Below are 18961 nucleotides of genomic sequence, written 5' to 3'. Positions count from 1 at the left end.
CTATTTCCTCGTGGCGTAGAGTTTCATACAATAATTATATGCCTCGAGGGGGCTGGCCAAATTTTACGAAATGACTTCATTCCATAACGATCGAATCGCTACATCCAGTACTGACCCGCAAGGAACTCGTGCCGATCGAAATAACACATTTTAGGCGCGCTCCTTTCGGGCGCAGAAGCTTTCGCAGTGCTCGAGTATTTTCGCTCGTTTCCCAGCGAAAGAATCTGCCATACGATAACCTCGGATCAAATGAAACTCGCTCCAATCGCGTTCGTATCGTACACCCCCCATGCTACAGAGTGACCTACCCATGCGGACTCCCTTCATCGCTCGCCCTTTCCACCACGCCGTTTCCTCCTCGCTCACTCGTCACTCATTCGCCGGCCGACGACGTCGTCGGTGTGGCGGGCGTCGCGCTGTACGGCACGCGGTCCTTAGAGCACACGATTTGGTACGGAAGGTCGTGTAACTGAAATCGCTTGCCGCTACTGCCGTTACTACGCCGCGCATTTGCGACGCTCACTGCCCCAACAATTGTGACGGTTCCGCCTGGGCGAGGCGGCTCTACGATCAACCCGTTGTAGCTCTCGACCGGCCGTCAACCTATCGTCAAAGGAGAACCGTCCCACTCGGCCAAGGAGCAGGTGTTAGAAAGAGAAGAAAGCATGGCCGTGGCAACAGTATCTTGGGAACTTTACGAAATGTTTGAAGCGTTCCTCCGGGTAAGTGGAACGTCGCCGGCTCTGCGCCAGCCGTTCGTGCGCTTTGTCAGTTGTCGACTTGCTCGCGTCGGCAAAACGTGCTTCGTCTCGTACCACCGCTGATTCGCGATCTCTGACGTTTGTGCAATCGCGGTGTCGTCGGTGGTGAGGGAAAAATTGAAAAGAAATGAATCGGCGCTCGTTTTTAAAAGCGCGTGCGTCACGCATTCACATGCCGATCGAGTGTAGACGGTGCGTGGTCCGTGGAAACCAGAGCTGGGTCTTGTGGCTTCAGCGGATCGGAAGTTGACATTGTCGCTCAGTTATGACACGGCATCTATCTTTTTCCCGTTGATCTCATCAGTGAAACGCTGTGCATGAAAGTAGACACTGTGTGTGATTGAAACCTTGCGCCGTTGTTGTTTTTTTGTCGCAGGCCCCCGCATATCATCTGGCGCTGGAGGCTCTCCTGTTCGTATGGGTCCTCTGGTTGCTACTACGTAAAAGCACTCCCGCCGACGCCGGGAAGTCGAGACTCACTGAGAAGGTAAGTGCGGCATGCCAAAACGACTCACGCGAAACGAGAAAAAAAAAAAAAAAAAAAAAAACGCGGTTTTTCGTGTCGTCTCCTTGAACGTAGATCGTCTGATAACATCCTTTATGTTACCCCGTCGGCTGTCCTTTGTGCTGGGTTCACATCAACTACAGAAGCGACACACGCAACAAACGTTCCTGTACCTTCGTCGATTGGACGTATAGCCATGGCCGGCACGCCAACTCAGTTCGTGTGTGACCCGATTTCGTTTGTTTTGTTTCGTGCCGTAAGGCGACAAGTGAAAGGTCACTGCTTTCAAATGTGCGCGACGGTCGCTCCAGATTGTAAAGTGTGTTGGCGGCCCAGATCTGCCACTTGTCACTGACAAAAGTGACCGAGCAAGTTAGGTTTGTGGAGAGCACGTTTTGCAATGGGATGTCGAGGCTTCTTTCGCCCTTGTTGTGGGTGTGCACTGAAACGTTGAAACTGTGATTTGTAACACTCTAGCAAGCTGAAAACACAGGAAGTAGTTGGTTAACAATCTCTAGCAAGGCAAAGCTAGCATACACATGGAGGGTACATCGAACTTGGTAGCCTGTGTAGCTTGGTAACCTGCGCATTTACACGACTTTTTTTTTTTTAACTGCAACAATTTCTGAGGAACTTACGTGGGTTTCCTTTGTAGGGTCGTGCTACATTCAGATGGATACCAAGCTTTCCTGCCGTCTCCTTGCGGATTACTGCACAACTTATTTTCTTAAAAATGTAATGACCTCTCATTTTGGACGTGTTATGTGCTTCGGACACTGTGGGCAATAATTGTACACACCAAGACAGTTCTTGAAAAAGCACTTTCCATTGGATCTGTGCAGCAAATTTGATTAATGTATGTAAAGTGTTTTAGTGAAACGAGTCGGAAGGTAAATGACGAAGTGTTTGTTTAATGCATCATCATGTAGTGGGTTTGCATCTTTTGTTGTGTTTCACAATGTTTTACATCAGGCACATTTGTCAAGTATCTGGATAAATGCTCTCCTAATACGCTACGCATTATATAATTGGCGTTCTCATATCTGACATTCCTGTTGACAGTCATTGCACGGAGCCTACACATTCTGTAACCTTGACAAAACTTCGCTGTAGATTGAAGATTTGTAATCCATACTGCATCTATGCACTATTCATGATTCTGAATGTGATCTGCTGAAACTATATTTTCAATGGGCAGGATTAATCTGTGCACGAAGGGGTTGTTTTCTTGCATTAGACTCTCTAGACCTTCTCTCTAGACAACTCTCTAGACCTTCGAAGAAAACAGATTGGAGGCGCATCCATCCTTTCAAGATGATTGGTGACATTAATGAGATTAGCAGTCTATCTTATGATGGGTGCATAATTGGTGATGATGTGTTTTACATGTTATGATGAAGAGCATCACACCCAGTGCCACATATCCAGTGACCCAAGTTGGCACCAAGGAGGCTCGTTGAAGAGTGGTACATACCCACTGCTTCTTTCTCTGAGGGACAAACATTCAGTAAGAGAAGAAGGAAAGAACTTTATTGGGTCCTGAGGAACCCCTTCCCACCCACTCTTGGTTTAGTGGTCGGCAGGGGTCGCGGGCCACACCCACGTTGGGACGGGAAGCCCGTGAGCCTCCGCCCAGTAAGAGCATGTCCGTTTTAGAGGTGTAGTGCAACGCTTTTTGAGCATAGTGCCAAAACATTCGTGATCTGCTGGCAATGCTGTCATGCATATGCGAGACAGATGTTTATTCCACTGCATGCAGAATGCCGCAGTCTCACATCAAAGATTCTAGGGTTCCGGCTTGACAGGGTACTGGATCCCAACATTGAATCTCGCCTTGCAATTACATTAGGAAACTGGGTACAATTGCGATCTTAGACCCAGTGGTTCATGTGGCAAGCAATGCTTCACGGGGGCACACAGCCCGCTTATATTTGCATCCCACGCTGGTAAAGAAGCACTGGGAAAGCCCTTTATTGGTCACTGTTATCGAGGCCAGTGTCGTGCGCAGGCGTGGAAGTGGTGCCTCACCGTACAAAACGGTGAGTGCGTCGGCAAAACTATGCGGCAGCAGTAGCGATAGTGTATTGCTTCACGGTTGCTCACTTTCTCCTGCAGTTTTCATGGCCACCTCTGCTTTTGCCACTGCCAAAGACACCGTAGCTAGTGCTACAGCCCATAAGACACCAACCATGTGGCGGTTTTCCGTGACCACGAGCTAGTCCTGAGCGAAAGGTTGCGCATGCGTGCACACCCTTCCAATCTTATAGCAAACGGGGAAGGGGTGGTTAACATGCTTCGCCTGTTCTGTCCTCACTTCTTTTTCACTCTTGGACGCCTTTGTCAGATGCCAACTTTTAAGCCTTGCCATAACAGGCGCTACTGTCGACACTACCCCAACTAAAGGGAAATGTGTTCAGCAGGAAAGGGGAAACTAAGCACTGCACAATTTATATCTTTGTTATCATTAGGTCCTTTTAAAAAACTTCAATTTTCAACACATTCATTGAAAGACATTGCACTCGCTCCAGTGTGTTTATCAACTCAACCTTGATTATCAAATCTCAATTATTGAAATATTATCAAATAAATCTTTGCAAAGCTGCTGAACAGGTGTCTTAACGTTTTATTAATAGCCTAAGCAGGTGATAGTTAGCAGATGGGGCATGAATCTTGGCATTTCACCTCTGAGATTTTAAGCACACCATAAGCGGCAGAAAAATCTCAGTAATTGTGCTGAGGAGCCGTGCTGCTTTTTGATGTTTTTGGTTGTGCGTCAGTTCGAGTGAGTACTACCGTATTTACTCGATTCTAACCACCCCATTTTTTTCGCGATTGCAATGCCCAAAGTGAGGGGGGGTGCTTAGATTTAAAAAAAAAAGTAGAATGACCCTCCCTCCCTCTTTTCGCTGTGGCATCATGACGAGACGGGTGCGAGAAATAACATATTATTTTGCAAATATTCAAAAGAAAAATTGGTGCAGACTGAAACCACCGCTTGTCTCGGATGCTCAGCCACTAACACTGCCACTCGAGTTCGTCGCACCTCTTGAACCGCCGCTCTCGGTATCCCACAGCAGGTCGTCTTCCCTTCCGTCGAAGTAGTTTGTGATCGAGCACTTCTTAAATGATTTGATCACGATGGCGACTTACACCTGCTTCCACGCATCCGAAATCCACTTTGCGATGGTTGATGGGGACGCTTTCTGCAGCTTTCCCGTCAGCGTCTTCTTCCGGTCAGGGTTTCGCACCCACTCTTCGTACTACTGTAGGAGATTGGCTTTGAAGGGCTTGTTGACTGAAACGCAGAGGCACGCGGGCGTCACGAGCCCGCGCGCCTCTGCAGTCCCGCTGTACGGCGAGATTGCGCTGTGGACGCCGTTCCACCTCGGGACTCCGACGGCTCCGGCTCGATGACAGAGTGAGCACGCGTGCTTGGTGGCCTTGGCATCTCTAGAATGACCCCCCTAACCCTCTTACTAACAAATATGGGGGTGCTTAGATTCGCATGCAAACTTTTTCACAATTTTGTTGCGAAAATAGAGGGGGGGTGCTTAGAATCGCAAAAATACGGTAGTAGTGCCTTTTTTTTTTTTCAGTTTATATCAAAAACATTCATTTTCATGGCCTTTCATGACACGTCTTTTCGTATTACAAACGTAAAATGTTGCATGGTGGATGTTACATATTTGCCCTCTCTCACACTAAGCCTTTTATGTATCCCAAATTTTATTGCAGTTGTCCTTTAAAGGAGTACTGGCATGAAATATTCAACTTTTTATTTTTGTGCCTTACGTGAAGGTCATTGACCCTGAAACTCTGGAAAAAGTTCTGGCATGAAATATTCAACTTTTTATTTTTGTGCCTTACGTGAAGGTCATTGACCCTGAAACTCTGGAAAAAGTGCTGGCAACTCTCAAAGTGTCCCAAATAATTTACTAGAACAGTTTTTCTACTGTAGATTTTAGTTTCGTTTTCCATGGTGTGTCGTGTTGCCATGACGCAGAAGGTGGTCTTATGAGAGCATAACACTGTGACATTTTGGCGTCAGCCCCAGCTTGCCTGTTCATCTTATGTTGCTACATTGGACCGCACAACAAGTATCAGAATGGGAGACTGAAAGAACTGAGCCAGGACAAGTGCGATGTCTCGTCAAGCACACGCGTCGTGACATCTTGACACCTACCCATTATGGGAAATAAAGCCCCAACTGCCCATAGAAAAGTTGTTACAGTAAATTATTTAGGAGGCTCCGAGGTTTGTGAGTATTTTTTCTAGAGTCTCGGAAGTTGAAAACATCCACTTAAAAGAAAAGACAAAAAGTCTCAAGTGTCATGCTAGTATATGTTAAACGGGAGTTGGCACTTGTTTTTCTGAACAGATGATGAATTTAGGGCGTATCTGTTCAAGCAGGAATTGAAGCTTTCTTTTTTTTTTCTGCATTGTCCTAACAGGAAAAGGAAGAGCTCATTGCTGAATGGCGCCCGGAGCCCCTGGTACCAAGCACCCCACCTGATGATTATGTGCTTAACCCAAGGATAATCACTAGGTAAGCCCAGCAATACCTGCTAAGAAATGATGATAATGCACTCTTTTTAATAAGGGCCACTTTCGTAATTCCAGGCTTTTTAGAAATCCAGAGTTATAAGAGAAGGTTTGCCCAAGAATATGACCTGTGCATAGCTTGCAAAAATGCTGCGACAATAATCATGAACATTTTGTTAAGATGCCTGAATGTACATCCCCAATGAGGTAAAAATGTATTCAAGTCTCCGTGAAGCCCTTGGGATTAAAGACAGCAATAACGGGAAGGTAAACAGACATAGGAGAGATAAGCAAGGACATTTGGATGTTTGCATGCTAGTGTTCCAGGGGACAGAGACAACCGGAGTATTGGCAAATGAACATTGTTAGATTGCTGCAGGCGGGTTTAATGATGCAATTATTATAGCAAACAGAAAGGAATGGAAATTAATATGTATTTAATGTCATTGAAGTCGGATATGAACTTAGATAATGCCCACGGATGGGGGCATGTGCCACTGACCCATTGGAAAGGGTAACTCAAGTTATTACTGTCATAATCAGATGTTATGTTTATGTTTACACCTCAGAGTTGCAAGTGCTACAGCTAACTGCAGTCAGTGGCAACTCAATGGTATTGTTAAGTCGTCACTTGCGCTATACTGTGCCAAGAGGTGAAAGCTGCTACATGCTGCTACACTCGGGCAAAAATTGCATAATTTGCTTTGAGCATGTGCCACGATGCCGTTTTTAAGATTTGCCGAAGAAGATGCCGGTAACTATGCCCTGAACAGAGGACAATACTGGATTGGTCTAATGATGACGACAAGCAGATCAAACGCAGTCTTCACTGCTCGCGAAAACGTGCTGCACCGCGATGAGCAAGCAAATTGCAGTATTCATGACTCACTTGGTGGATCTACAGTCGTAAGTCTAATTACTATTCGTGCTGCAGTTGAAAGACTCCGTTGCCTGATGTGGCCATAAAATGGTACTGATAGCTTGGCAACAAAGACGCGTCACTTGTCACCACGTCTCGCAAACCGTGACGCCAACATCAAGATGCATGCCCTGCCGCGAATGGCATTGCGACTTGGCTTGTGGAGCAAGAGCGCTGCTGGTACACACTGCTAGCGCGCACAAAAATGTGCAAGCTTTCCATGAAAACTTAGCGTACTGACGTGTGACGTGTGACACTGACGTGTAATCATCATTAAGTTGATTGTGTCATTGGATCACAGTGACCGTCGTGCCTACTCTGTAAGCCTAAGACCAAAGGCAAGGTACTGTATCAACATGCACTTACTTCTTAGAGGAATTCGTTTGTATTTTACACGAAACCCGTCTGAAAAATGCAGTTTTGTTCAATGCATGCAAATTTGGAACACTAACCGCCATGTTGGTTGAACTCGCGTGAAAAGGCTCATCGTATAAACGGAGAAGGCTGCGAGAGTGCGGCAGCCGCACGACACATGCTGTGCAAACAATCAAGGTCAGTTTTCTCAATTGAGCACAGCTGTGGCCGACATCGTAGCTGCACAATGTGACAGTCGGCAAGTTTGATGCTAGAGCAGAAATTGAAGTGCCTTTCACTTAGCCTGTTTAATGGCTTCCACAGCGTATGTTCCTCTTGCCGTGAATCAAAACGAAACGGTAAACATCTACCTACCAGGATGAGTATCTCGTGGACTGGGCACCACGCGTGCCTCGAAATAAGATTGGAGTGAAAAGAAATAAAGTGACCCACAAACCCGAGTTTCGACTGGATGATATGCGTGCCTTTGAGTTGCACCACTTTTATGATTTCCAGCAATTTTCAAATGCAGGGCTTGACTTGCTTAATGGGTGCATGACCAAATTTCTACAAATCAGTGAATGTTTGTGCCATGAAGTGATGTGGACATTAGAATATGGGGAGCCAGAATTATTTTTTTTTGCTGCATCAGTTTCGTAGTTGTGCACAATGTGAATGCTATGCATATGGGTAGTACAGTAAAAGCTTGTTAATTCACAACTCGTTAATTCGAAATTTCGGATAATTTGAAGTAGCCGCTGCAGTCCGTCCAGCATTGTATTGAAAGCAATATGTAGCACATCCCACTAATTCACACTGAAATCCACACCACCACAGATAATTCGAACTCTGTGTCATTGGGGATGGGGAGAGTGCTAGTGCACGGTAGCATGTTGGCGACGCTGGCGTCACCGCGCGGGCCATGCAGCGGTGCTTTTTCCATCTGCAGCCCTTTGTTTAGGCTTGACCGGAGAGAGACACGTTTGCGCCTGGCCACGCATGGCCAACACCTCTGTTGCAGGTCGCTTCTCTCCCAGGATGTTTCGTATAAAGCTCAAGGTTGATAAAATCGTCACCGTGCGCCGTATGCTGTATGTGCAAGAGAAAGCGTGCAAGGGTGGGCAGGCGAATGCGGCTCAATCTTGCGTGCTCGAGCGAGGAAGGCGGGGCAGATACGCGCCCTCTCCTGCGGTGCGCGCGAGGCACGGGGGTGAGGCGAAAGGAGGGGGGATGTTTTTATCCAGCTTACAGTGCGGCCATGCGAGCACCGCATCTTGAAAGCAATCTGCGACATGGCCAAAGTACGCACCCACGTGGGCTTCTTCTTCAAAGTGATTTGCGATGTTTGTAGAGTGTGCTTAGTGCTGGTAGCTTCATATGGGATGTGCTTTCTACGTTTCATTCGCATTAAGCGAGAGCTGTACGAAGGTCTATTCGCTCGCTGCTACTGCCACGATTCCTCACTCCAGCGTCTTTCAGTGAGTTTCCGCAGTCATTGAGTGAGATGTGTTCGTGTTTACCTGTGTGTGCGTGACACCGTACTTGTTAATTTAGTTAGTAAGCGAATATTTACAAGCTTATAAAGCTGATAAAACTACTATCCTTGCTTCGTATAGCTATCTACAAATTTGCTATCGCAGTCGATGCTTCGCTTCGGGCGAAACTGCGAATTTTTTTTTCTCCGCACCAGTTGATGCGACGAATGCGGGGATGGAGCAACAGCCATCTCGACGTCGGGCACGTCGGACCGCATTGGCCACGTCTGGTTACGCTGGCTGCACCAGTGCTTCAAAGTATAGACATTGTTCACGCCAAAGTGACGTAGCTTCTGTGCGTGCATGCTCACATCTCTTAGGACTATATACACGCCTTAATCGAGTGATATTTTTCGGGTTTTCGTTAATTTGAATTTTGAATGATACGAATTTTTGTAGCATCCCCGCGGAATTCGAATTAACGAGTTTTTACTGTATTAATTCTTCACTAAAAGAAAAAAGCAAATTGAACTGCGAGATTTTACCAAATCGAGGAAAAAGTAGTGTTTTAAACGTCATAAAAGTTAATACAGTCAAACCGGGAAGTACGAAACTCAAAAGGGATCGCAAAATAGTTCGATATGTCAATAATTTGTCAATGTCAATATGTCAATGTCAATCATCGCGTAAGTGCACGAAGACAGCACGACGAACTGAATGTGGTGGAGGATGCCATCAATGAAAACGCGCGCAGTGCAAACACCGGAGGGCTGAACAAGAACTGCATTAGCACAGCGAAGGGGAGGGCCATTATACGGTGTCTTCACTTTTCGCAATCGAGAACACAAGTCAGCACTAATAACGGAAAGCGATGCACCTGTGTCAACCAAGGCTTCGATTCGGACACCTTCAACACACACCAAAAGTACATTTGACGGGCGCTCCGGAGGAGTTTCACGTTGTCCAAAAGATGCAGCTTTCCCTCCTGAAGCTGCACCATCTAGTTTTCCGGGCGGTGATCGGAGGACGAAGTAGCCGGTCGTAGAGGGGAAGAAGAGCGCCGCATCGGTGATGGAGAGCGACGACGCGGGAAACGCAATGAACCGGCAGTGTTGAAGTCCTGTGGAGATGGGGAACGTCGTGGATAATAATCGTAGTCAGAACGCCGACGTCGTGGTACAGGGGTAGAAAACTGATCCCTTTCAAAGCCGTCATAGCCACGTCTTTCATCTTGGTGGCGGCGTCGGCAAAACCTGGAAATGTGGCCACGGATGCCGCAGTAATAACAAACCGGTCGAGGTGGGCTCCATGCGTTATAAGACGGAACAGGCGATGGTCTTGCAGTGATAGGATTCAGGGACATGTGCGGTGCAGGTGCCTGTTGTGGTGGCTGCTGGGAGGGTGGCACTATAGAGGCAACCTGAGCATACGTTGGCGTATGGATAGGGTGCGGGCTCGTGATTTGCGGGCAGGTCGCGGCAGCTAACTCTTCCCTCACGATATGGCGTAGGCCGCCACCAGAAGGCGTCAGATGGACCTCAGGAGGGTTTGACGGAAGCTTGGGCATGCAGTTCCTCACGGACGATGGAGCGAATCAAGGCACGTAGGTCGCTGTCGTTGGACGCTTTGAAATCAGATGTGTCAGGGTGTAAGCGGAGCGTATGAAGCTCATCGCGACGCTGACACGTACTGATGATGTCGGCGACGGTAGTGGGATTCAGCACTACAAGAGCATTGAATGCCGCAGTCCCAATACCCTTGAGCAGGTGGTGTACACGGTCACTCTCTGCCATCGAGGTGTTCACACGGCGGCAGAGGGCGAGAACGTCCTCTATGTACGAAGTGTAGGACTCGCCGGAGTGCTGAACACGCTCAGCAAGCTTCCTCTTAGCGATATCGGAGCGGACGGACGAGTTCGCGAAAATCTGGCGTAGATGGTGTTTAAAGATGCTCCAGTTGACCAAATCAAGCTCATGATTGTAAAACCAAGTTTTCGCAACTCCGGTTAGGTAGAAGGCGACGTGAGCAAGTTTTGCTGATTCGTTCCAGTGGTTAAAGTCACTCACGCTCTCGTATAGCTCCAACCAGTCGTCAACGTCGTCACCTGGAAGCCCAGCAAATACCGGTGGATCCTTCTGAGGGGTGGTGACTGTCCAAGAAGGGGTTCCCGCAGGAGTAGGCAAGGTGGATGTCGTGGTACTGGTCTGCTGGTCTTGCGACATGGTTGAGTGCAGTTGGTAGAGGCGGCGACCCGAGCGGAGCTCCAGGGATGTAGCGTAGGTGAAGCTGGAGAGAGACCGGGAGCGAGAGGGCGAAGGAACCGGACAGCACACTCCACCACTTGTGAGACGAGGTTTAGGCAGCCAGTCTCTTCTTTATTCTCTCGAGTGAGAGCCCCACCACAAGGCCCCAAAACGGTGATGATGAGTATGTACAGGTGAGAATATGAAGCGTATGAATATTGCTCACAATATATAATATTGTTACATAGGAAGACGCAGACGAAAAGCTATATACAAGTATATTTGCAAGGAAATACGCTGCACTTGGCCAAGAGGCAATAGCCCGCACTAGCCTCTAATCGTCGTCGTCTTCACCCTGCTCGCCTCTTTGTCATCGCAAATACTGTTCCGTAGCACTACTCCCGGTGGCAAAAGCACCGTCCCAGAGCGACTTAACGCCAGACTCGAAAGCAGTCTAGTAGGCCTTGAGCCTACTGATGTGCACATCACTACATGCCAGAGTAGAGGACGAGGTTGAACACACAGGAGCAATTTCGTACGTCACAGGCGTCACCTGGCGCAGCACGCGGTAGGTAGGGCCATGTGTATCGCGGAAGGAGCTTCTCTGAAAGTCCGACGTGACAAGAGGGCAACCACAGGAGCACGAGCGCACCAGGCGAAAACTGTACGTCACGGTGGCGGGCGTTGTACTGACACTGCTGAGTGGTATGCGAGGTCGTCAGTCGAGTACAGGCAAGCTGGCGTGCATGGTCCGCGAGGGCGATGGCGTCGCGCGCACACATACCAATTACAGGGGCTGTTCCGCCATCGGCGACACGGACAACAAGCTATATAGAAGTGTATTTACAAGGCAATACGCCGCACTTGGCCAAGAGGCAACAGCCCGCGCTAGCCTCCAATTGTCGTCGTCTTCACCCTGCTCACCTCGTTGTCATCGCAAATACTGTTCCCTAGCAATATATAAAATAAAAATTTTAGACAAGAAATTCACCTACGATTATGATACTCTCTAATGCGAAATTTGAGTGCAGCTCTATACATGTTTTCATTTCGCAATATATTGGCTGGCGCAGACAATTAGCCTTGGACGGCACATTCCAAATGGAGCAAAGTGTGACATGACTGCCTCGCTAATCGGGAGATCCTGAGAGGCTGCGCGTAGGTGACACGTGGGTGCGATTCACAGCAGCCGCTGCTGACAGACCTCCGCTTATGCAGTGCTTTTTTTGAACAGATGACGCACACTACTCTGCCGCCATCTTGTAGAGGTCATCGCCATAAAGTCCGTCTTGCAATGCATTACGCTTTTCTTATCACACTTTTGCCATACCCTCCTCCTCCGCTTTCCTCCTTTCACTCTCTTTGCTATCGCCATATTTCATCTCCTGCTGCGCTCCGTGTTCGCTCGGTTATGAAGTATGGCACCGACGCTGTCTTTCGCAGGAGAAGCGGGTGCCTAAGAGCTGTGCTCTAAAATTTTCAAGGGGATATTAAAACTGTTCATTATACACGATAATTCGCTATATCCAGGTTCGACTGTGCTTGATACAATTAATAGGTTTTATACACAGAGGTTCTAAAACGTCAAATTTTTTAAAGGGCCTCCCATCAGGCCTCATTGGAAATGTTTTTTTTATGCACTGGAAGTTAAACGCAGCCTAGGGAGCGTTTCACCATTTTGGCCCTGCATGTTGCAGCAAAGTTGGCCGGACGGTGGTGGTGGACGGTCGGCCGTGCCTCAACCTGGCCAGTCACAACTACCTGGGCCTGACCGAGCTGGAGGGCACCCAGGAGGCTGCCATTGGTGGCCTGCGGCGGTACGGCGTTGGCTCGTGCGGGCCCCGAGGGTTCTTTGGCACTGTTGGTGAGAAGACGGGTGTTTTATTACGAATCAATGTCCCCACGACCAAGTTGTGGACCATAATGTGTCAGGGCATTTACCATCGGGAGGGAAAACCTGGTATTTTCAGGGAATTCGTCAGTTCTGGGAAATTCAGGGATAAAACAGGGAATTTCCACCTCGGGTGCATTGAATATGAGAAATTGGTACTTAGAGTGGTCGTGGCAAGCCTACTGGTGTGCAAAAAGATAAAAACAATTTTTAACCAAGACTATGCAATCCGCAAATAATGGTGTCTTGCTGGTTTTGAAAGTGCATGCTTTTGGCCAGGTGGTTGGAATATCATGAAGCACATGATTCGCTCAAATCTGATAGTGCATCTCACCTGATTGGCAGCCTCCTAGTAATACGGGGTGTCTTTTTTAGCTGCACCAACTTTTTTAATATTGCCTATAGCAGACTGCACAATTCTAACCCTTGATCTAAATTACTCGATGAGGTGGCCGTTACTTCTATGGGAAATCAAACTATTCAATTTAATAATTAATGTAATTAAACTAATCAAATTTTCATTAATTACTTTACGCCATGTATTTCATTCTACGAATTATAGCTGCTGAGTTCGCACAGTGTATCCACTTTGAACAAATTCTCTGGACAGCACCAGTTCCGAGATATTAATTTTCAACGTGTCCATAGAAATTCATTGGTGTTCCAGTTACTTTTGTGCTTCAGTGCATAAAACAGCAGTTACTTAAAAAAGTAACTGACATACCAGCTCTGAGATGTCAGTGTGAAATTTGGGAAAAAGACTTATTGGCCTTCAGTTTCTTCCCCAATAATAATCAACTCTTCTTTCCCCTTTCAAAGGGTCCGTTCATATTGAGCTGACAAGTGCAAAGCATACAATGTACGCTAGTAATCAATCGTGTTAAGTATTACATCGCCATGTGCCGTGGAAAGAGCTGAAATTTCAAACTGAACACCATTTGCCCTTCTCCTCGTGGGCGCTGCGCTCCAAGCTGGAGGGACGACATATACATGCTAGTGCTCCTACGTACATGCATCTTTGCTGTGATGTCGCTCGTGGTGACACGTGACTTCGAACACGTAACTTCGAGAATTATTCGAGGCAACATCTGTTATGTGTGTAATGTGTTGCTTGAATAGATGAAGTAAAAGTTTAGAGAAATAATAAAACACACAAACCGAATGTCTGCATGTTTTTGTTTTACTTCGCCCCACACCAAGAGAGATGTACTTCCGTTTCGTGTGCTTGTTTCCATGTCGCGCAGTCGCACGTGCAGATGCCAAAAGTGTGTAATTTTCTACCGCGTTCCAGCACAGGATCACGCTCTGTGATCTGCTCATGTCTGCCTCAGTGTTCGTGTAGCACTGACTTAAACCGCTAGTCAAGTGCCCTTGTGCACAGCGCGCAAAATCATGTGCTGCGTGAAACGAGACAATCACAACAGCTCATGCGCGACACTGTCAGCAGAAGCGCACCGCACAGCAAAAAAGCTAGGGGGAGAAAAGAAAAAATGAAGGCGGTGCCAGTGACGTATGCATTACGCGATGCTCGAGGTTCGGTATGGGAGAACGCAGGGAAGGAATTTCACTTGCGGAGGCTAGACGGGCAAATGGAGCAAGTGTCTCTCTTGGCAGTGGCGCTCGCCTCCTGAAATTATAGGTTCGTGGCACTGAAATATTTCTGTCCCTGCTATTAATGAACCAATTTGAAAAATTCTTGTGGCTGAACGCTCCTTAGAGGGCACGTAACAAGTTCCAGCGTATAACCAAAATTTGCTATGGGGCCTGGTGAGGGGCCCTTAAAAAATAAATGAAAAGGGAGTTTTAAAGGATGCCTTACAAGTAGAACTTGATTTAATGTTGCTTTATAGTGGCCCCTTCAAGTTTGAAAAACTTCAATTTTGTGGTGGTAAATTCTGCACATATAAATTATATTTGTCATAGTCCAAATTGAAGGCAAGTCACTTCTTTCTTTTTTTTTTTCCCCTGATGGATTGGGCTGGCACCAGATTTGTGCCCACATGGTCAAGAGAGTTGTAGTTGTTCAGCGTTTTCATACGAGCCATGTGGTAGCCCAGTCACCTCCTGCCATGTGCCTGCTCCCTTTCCATGGAAGGCATAATTTATTGCACGGTAACAAGGCGTAGCTGACACTAACACCCTTTCCTTGCAGTTACACCAAAGGGAAACGCTGAATGATGTCACGGCGTTCTGATGCAGGAATTCCAAGCCAGCTCCAGTCTTTCATTTGTGCACCTTTTCAGGCTTCCCATTCCTCCCGTCACATTGAGAGGAGGCTCTATTGGTATTGCTAAAGGGTAATATACTGATACAGTGCACCCGATTGTTTTTAGTGTCCCTCTAAAAGTTGGGTGCCTGTTCAAATTGGGTAAATGGGGAACCTGCTTGGAGGGACCCGTTGAGGGCTGTGCTTGACCGAGGCTTTGTCTCCGTTGCACAGACATCCACCTGGAACTTGAGAGCCGCCTGGCCGAATTCATGGGTGTTGAGGAAGCGTGCCTCTACTCTTACGGCTTTTCGACCATCTCGAGCGCCATCCCGTCCTACGCCAAGCAGGGAGACGTCATATTTGCGTGAGTCTTGGTTGGTTGAAGTAGCATTGCTTGCACTTTTTCATGTTACCGCTTGAACGTCAGTGCACGCCCATCGCATGATGTACACCCGTGAGCAAAAAGTAAATGGACGACGGGAGCGCGTGCCAAACCGCATTGACGCGCCATCTTCCACTGCACTTCCTGCTGTTGAGACTAGTGCTCGGACGGCAGTGTGCATGCGTGTCCCATCATATCTGCCGGCATGTCAAGTTGCTTTCCTTGTCGATGTACGCAGCTCGCCGACTAAACATTAAACGGGCAGCCGTTTAATGCCATGCGTAGATGTAGTTCTTTGAGCATTATCCAAATCCACTCACCGTCAAGGCGTCCACTCACTGTCACGTCAAGGCTTGGTAACAGACAGAACATCCGTAGCCGGACGGGTTTTCAAGGTGACCCGGCTTTTTGAAGATGTCAATTCAAAGACCCCTACACCGGCGCTCTCTAACATTGCCAAGCGTACTGAGGCGTGCTGCAGGGCCACTTTTCCTTGCACATTAATTGTGTGAAGCACTATGGGTGCATGAACATCGGTGGTGCCTGCCGCAGGGACGAAGAGGTGAACTACGCCATCCAGATGGGCCTGCTGGCGTCGCGTAGCACGATCTACTACTTCCGTCACAATGATGTGGAAGACCTCGAACGCCTGCTTCTGGAGCAGCAGGAGCGGGACGTGGCCGACCCCAAGAAGTGAGTGAGGCTTGGCATGCTTGCTGAGAATTTTGAATTTGAATTTTTACTAGACAAAGTAAGGTCATGTAAAAGACATGTTGAGAAGCATCTAGATCCTTGGCATCGTGCTAATATATATACATGCAGAAATAGTATCGATAATACATGCATAAAGATACAGGTAGGAGACACCTTTATACATGAGGTTAGCAGCATGTCAGATTAGCGTTCAAAACACAAGAGGTTCAACAACTAAAAGCTCTTGGCCTGCCCTGCCCAGAGAGCAGGCTTTGCACAGCCACTGGCAGTTAACGCAGCAGCTCTCAAAGCTTTTTCCTGGCTTTCAGAAATTGCGGAACGTCTGCTCCTGGGATATATGTGCAGTAGCGAAATCAAGCATGTGGCCTGTGGCTATACACCTATTTGTTGTTTACAAAAAGAGGCCTTGGCGAGCTTCTGCTTTTCAGCAGACATGGGAGAGAATGGGGAACTGTGGAAAGAGAGAAGGAGCTGGACAACACAGCGCTGTACTTCCAACAGAAAGGGTGCTGCATAGATAAATACACACACACACACACTTTATGCCATCGTCTATTCAGTCACGCATGCACAGAGGGTATTTGATTGGGTATAATTGCACACAGTGTGTATACATATGTATGTAGAACCTTCTTTTGAAGAAAAGTCCAGTGAAAGTTCATCTAGAAAAAGTAAATTAATAAAATAGCATTTACGATGACTATCAATGCAAGCGAATAGCTGAATGCCTCTAGAAAGCTATCCTTCTTATTAAAGGATTGATGCACTTGTTGTTTAGGTGATACCCAATGTATTTATATAGGGAATGGAGTCACTGACCAGCGCGCGACATCTGGTACAGTAGCATAGGTGGCAACACATGTAAGCCAATTTGTCATATGCACAGCTGCCATCCTCCTCTCTTGCCGGAGCCTTTTCCTTCTGCTGCCTCAGGGTTGGAGGGTGGTGTGAGAGAAGGAGAGCTGCCCTTCGCGAGTACTCCATCGATACATCTAAGCCATCAGACACTACATAGTTCACAAGCGACAGCACGTGTCTCAAAGCGCTAGCTGATGTTTGGTGACATGCTCGCTTCGAAACTCGGTTGGAGGCAACGTGCATCCTTTGCATCAGCGTCTGTGTATCCACGAAGTCCGACCCCCAACTGGGCCAACCCCGAAAACATGCAAAATAGGCAAAGAAAGCTATTTGCTTGAATATATTTCCCCCAAGAAAAGGCAAATTTTTGGGTGTAAATGAAAACCAAAACAATTTTGTTGCATTTTAGGGAAAAACCCAAAGTACTGAACTCTGGTGATAATGTAACTTAACTTTGTGCCCATGTCACTGCATGTCTTAGGTTAGTTCCCCTTTTTTCTTGCACAGAGAGTCGTGCAGATGTGAAAAAGTGAACCCCTGATCTGAGGCATGCTTGTTTTTGGCCAGGGCAAACGTGACACGCCGCTTCCTCGTCGCCGAAGGCATCTACGCCAGCACGGGCGACATCTGCCCTCTGCCGGAGCTGGTGAAGCTGCGCCGTCGCTTCACACTGCGGCTTTTCCTTGACGAGACCTGCTCGTTTGCCGTGCTGGGCCGCACTGGGCGTGGCGTGCGCGAATACTTCGACGTTCCAGTGGGTATACGACGCTGCGTAGTATTTTGCTGTCACTGATAGTTTGGAGGTGACGGGCACTCTCGAGACATGAACGGCAGATTGCCGCTAACTTTGAAAAGGAAAGTATGTAACCAGTGCATTCTGCCAATGCTAACACATATGTGACTAAAACTGGGGTATACAGAAGGAACTTAGAAACCTTATTTACAAATTTTGCATTGTATCTAAAGACCAAGCTGGTGGGCAAAAATAATTATACATATTATCACTCGTACGCTCTTTTGCTTTTTCATGGTGACCATTTTTCGCCTGGTTGTCACTCATATTGATTTGTCACTTAACGTTTGACAGTGCTTGGTTTTGTAGCTGTCACTACGATGTGACAATTCGAAGCGTTAAAAGGAATGCAGTGGGCAGGAAAGGACACACCTTACGCAACCTAATTTCAACGATAGATGCAAAAAATTACTGGCGGTTTCTCAACAACACTCTAAACAACATGCACTTGGTTTCTGTTTTCTCAGTGATGAAATCTAACCAGGTTACTTCAATACACACACCCGGCTCAGAGTTGAGCATTCCACTCTTCATTTTTTAAAACTGTAAGCTTGGGCTCATCTCTGCATCACAGTTATTTCTACTTGCATCGCACCACACTTGTCATGCTTACGTGCTTTCTCTAACTCCTTTTTTTGCATGAATGAATATTTAAATTTTCATTCTTCCCGTAAACAATTAGTGACTGGAATAATCCGTCACCTGAATGCCTTTTGCCCATTGGACACTTGAATGCTACTGCTTAAAGGGACCTTGAAACTATTTTTACAAACATACTGAGTTGTAAGGGTAGGCCTTTCTGATCATTAATTTACGCATCTAAGTGTTCCGCGTGAAGTGTGTAATTTTGAAGCTTTAAAGATGTACAGTGCTCACGGAATGAAACGCGTCAATTTAGGGCTAAGTAATGCGCATACTTTCGTTTCAACCGGCTGCAGTTCGTGTCGCATCGATGTAATTGTGGCGCGTACACTTACATCGGAGTCCTCTTCACCTTTGGTGACCAAATTCCTAGCGACATGACATGGTGCTCTCGCATAATTTGCACATATGTAGGGTTCTACTAAATGCTCCGTGTCCTATTTCATTCCGTGAGCACTGTACACTGCTACCGATCACAGCAGGCCACTCGGCTGAGTCTTCAGCTGCCCCTGACCAGGTGACGTAAGGTCACCATGTAATGCTAGTAGGGCGAGCTATCCGATTGGATGCCCAGGGCGCGTCATCGATAATTTTTTGCAACTTTATGGTGAACAGATGTTGTTCGCAATAGTTGGAATGGTAGCTCATTTGTTCCTACAAAAAGAAAGTAACA

General features: G+C 47.2%; 1 protein-coding gene across 1 annotated transcript in view; it reads left to right on the top strand.

The window, feature by feature from the left end:
• Positions 1 to 49: 49 nt before the first annotated feature.
• Spt-I (serine palmitoyltransferase subunit I) overlaps positions 50 to 18961 on the top strand; it is a 37126-nt gene continuing 18214 nt past the window's right edge. Inside the window, exons 1-7 of the mRNA XM_050167828.3 lie at positions 50 to 722; positions 1138 to 1248; positions 5718 to 5812; positions 12497 to 12663; positions 15131 to 15263; positions 15834 to 15974; positions 17421 to 17607. Of these exons, the coding sequence (XP_050023785.1) occupies positions 666 to 722; positions 1138 to 1248; positions 5718 to 5812; positions 12497 to 12663; positions 15131 to 15263; positions 15834 to 15974; positions 17421 to 17607 (891 nt within the window). The 5' untranslated portion in view covers positions 50 to 665. The remainder of the gene's footprint in view (positions 723 to 1137; positions 1249 to 5717; positions 5813 to 12496; positions 12664 to 15130; positions 15264 to 15833; positions 15975 to 17420; positions 17608 to 18961) is intronic.

This window comes from Dermacentor andersoni, chromosome 11, assembly GCF_023375885.2.
Source record: "Dermacentor andersoni chromosome 11, qqDerAnde1_hic_scaffold, whole genome shotgun sequence".
In the NCBI taxonomy this organism is placed as follows: Eukaryota; Metazoa; Arthropoda; class Arachnida; order Ixodida; family Ixodidae; genus Dermacentor; species Dermacentor andersoni.
This window is presented reverse-complemented; position numbering and strand designations above follow the sequence as displayed.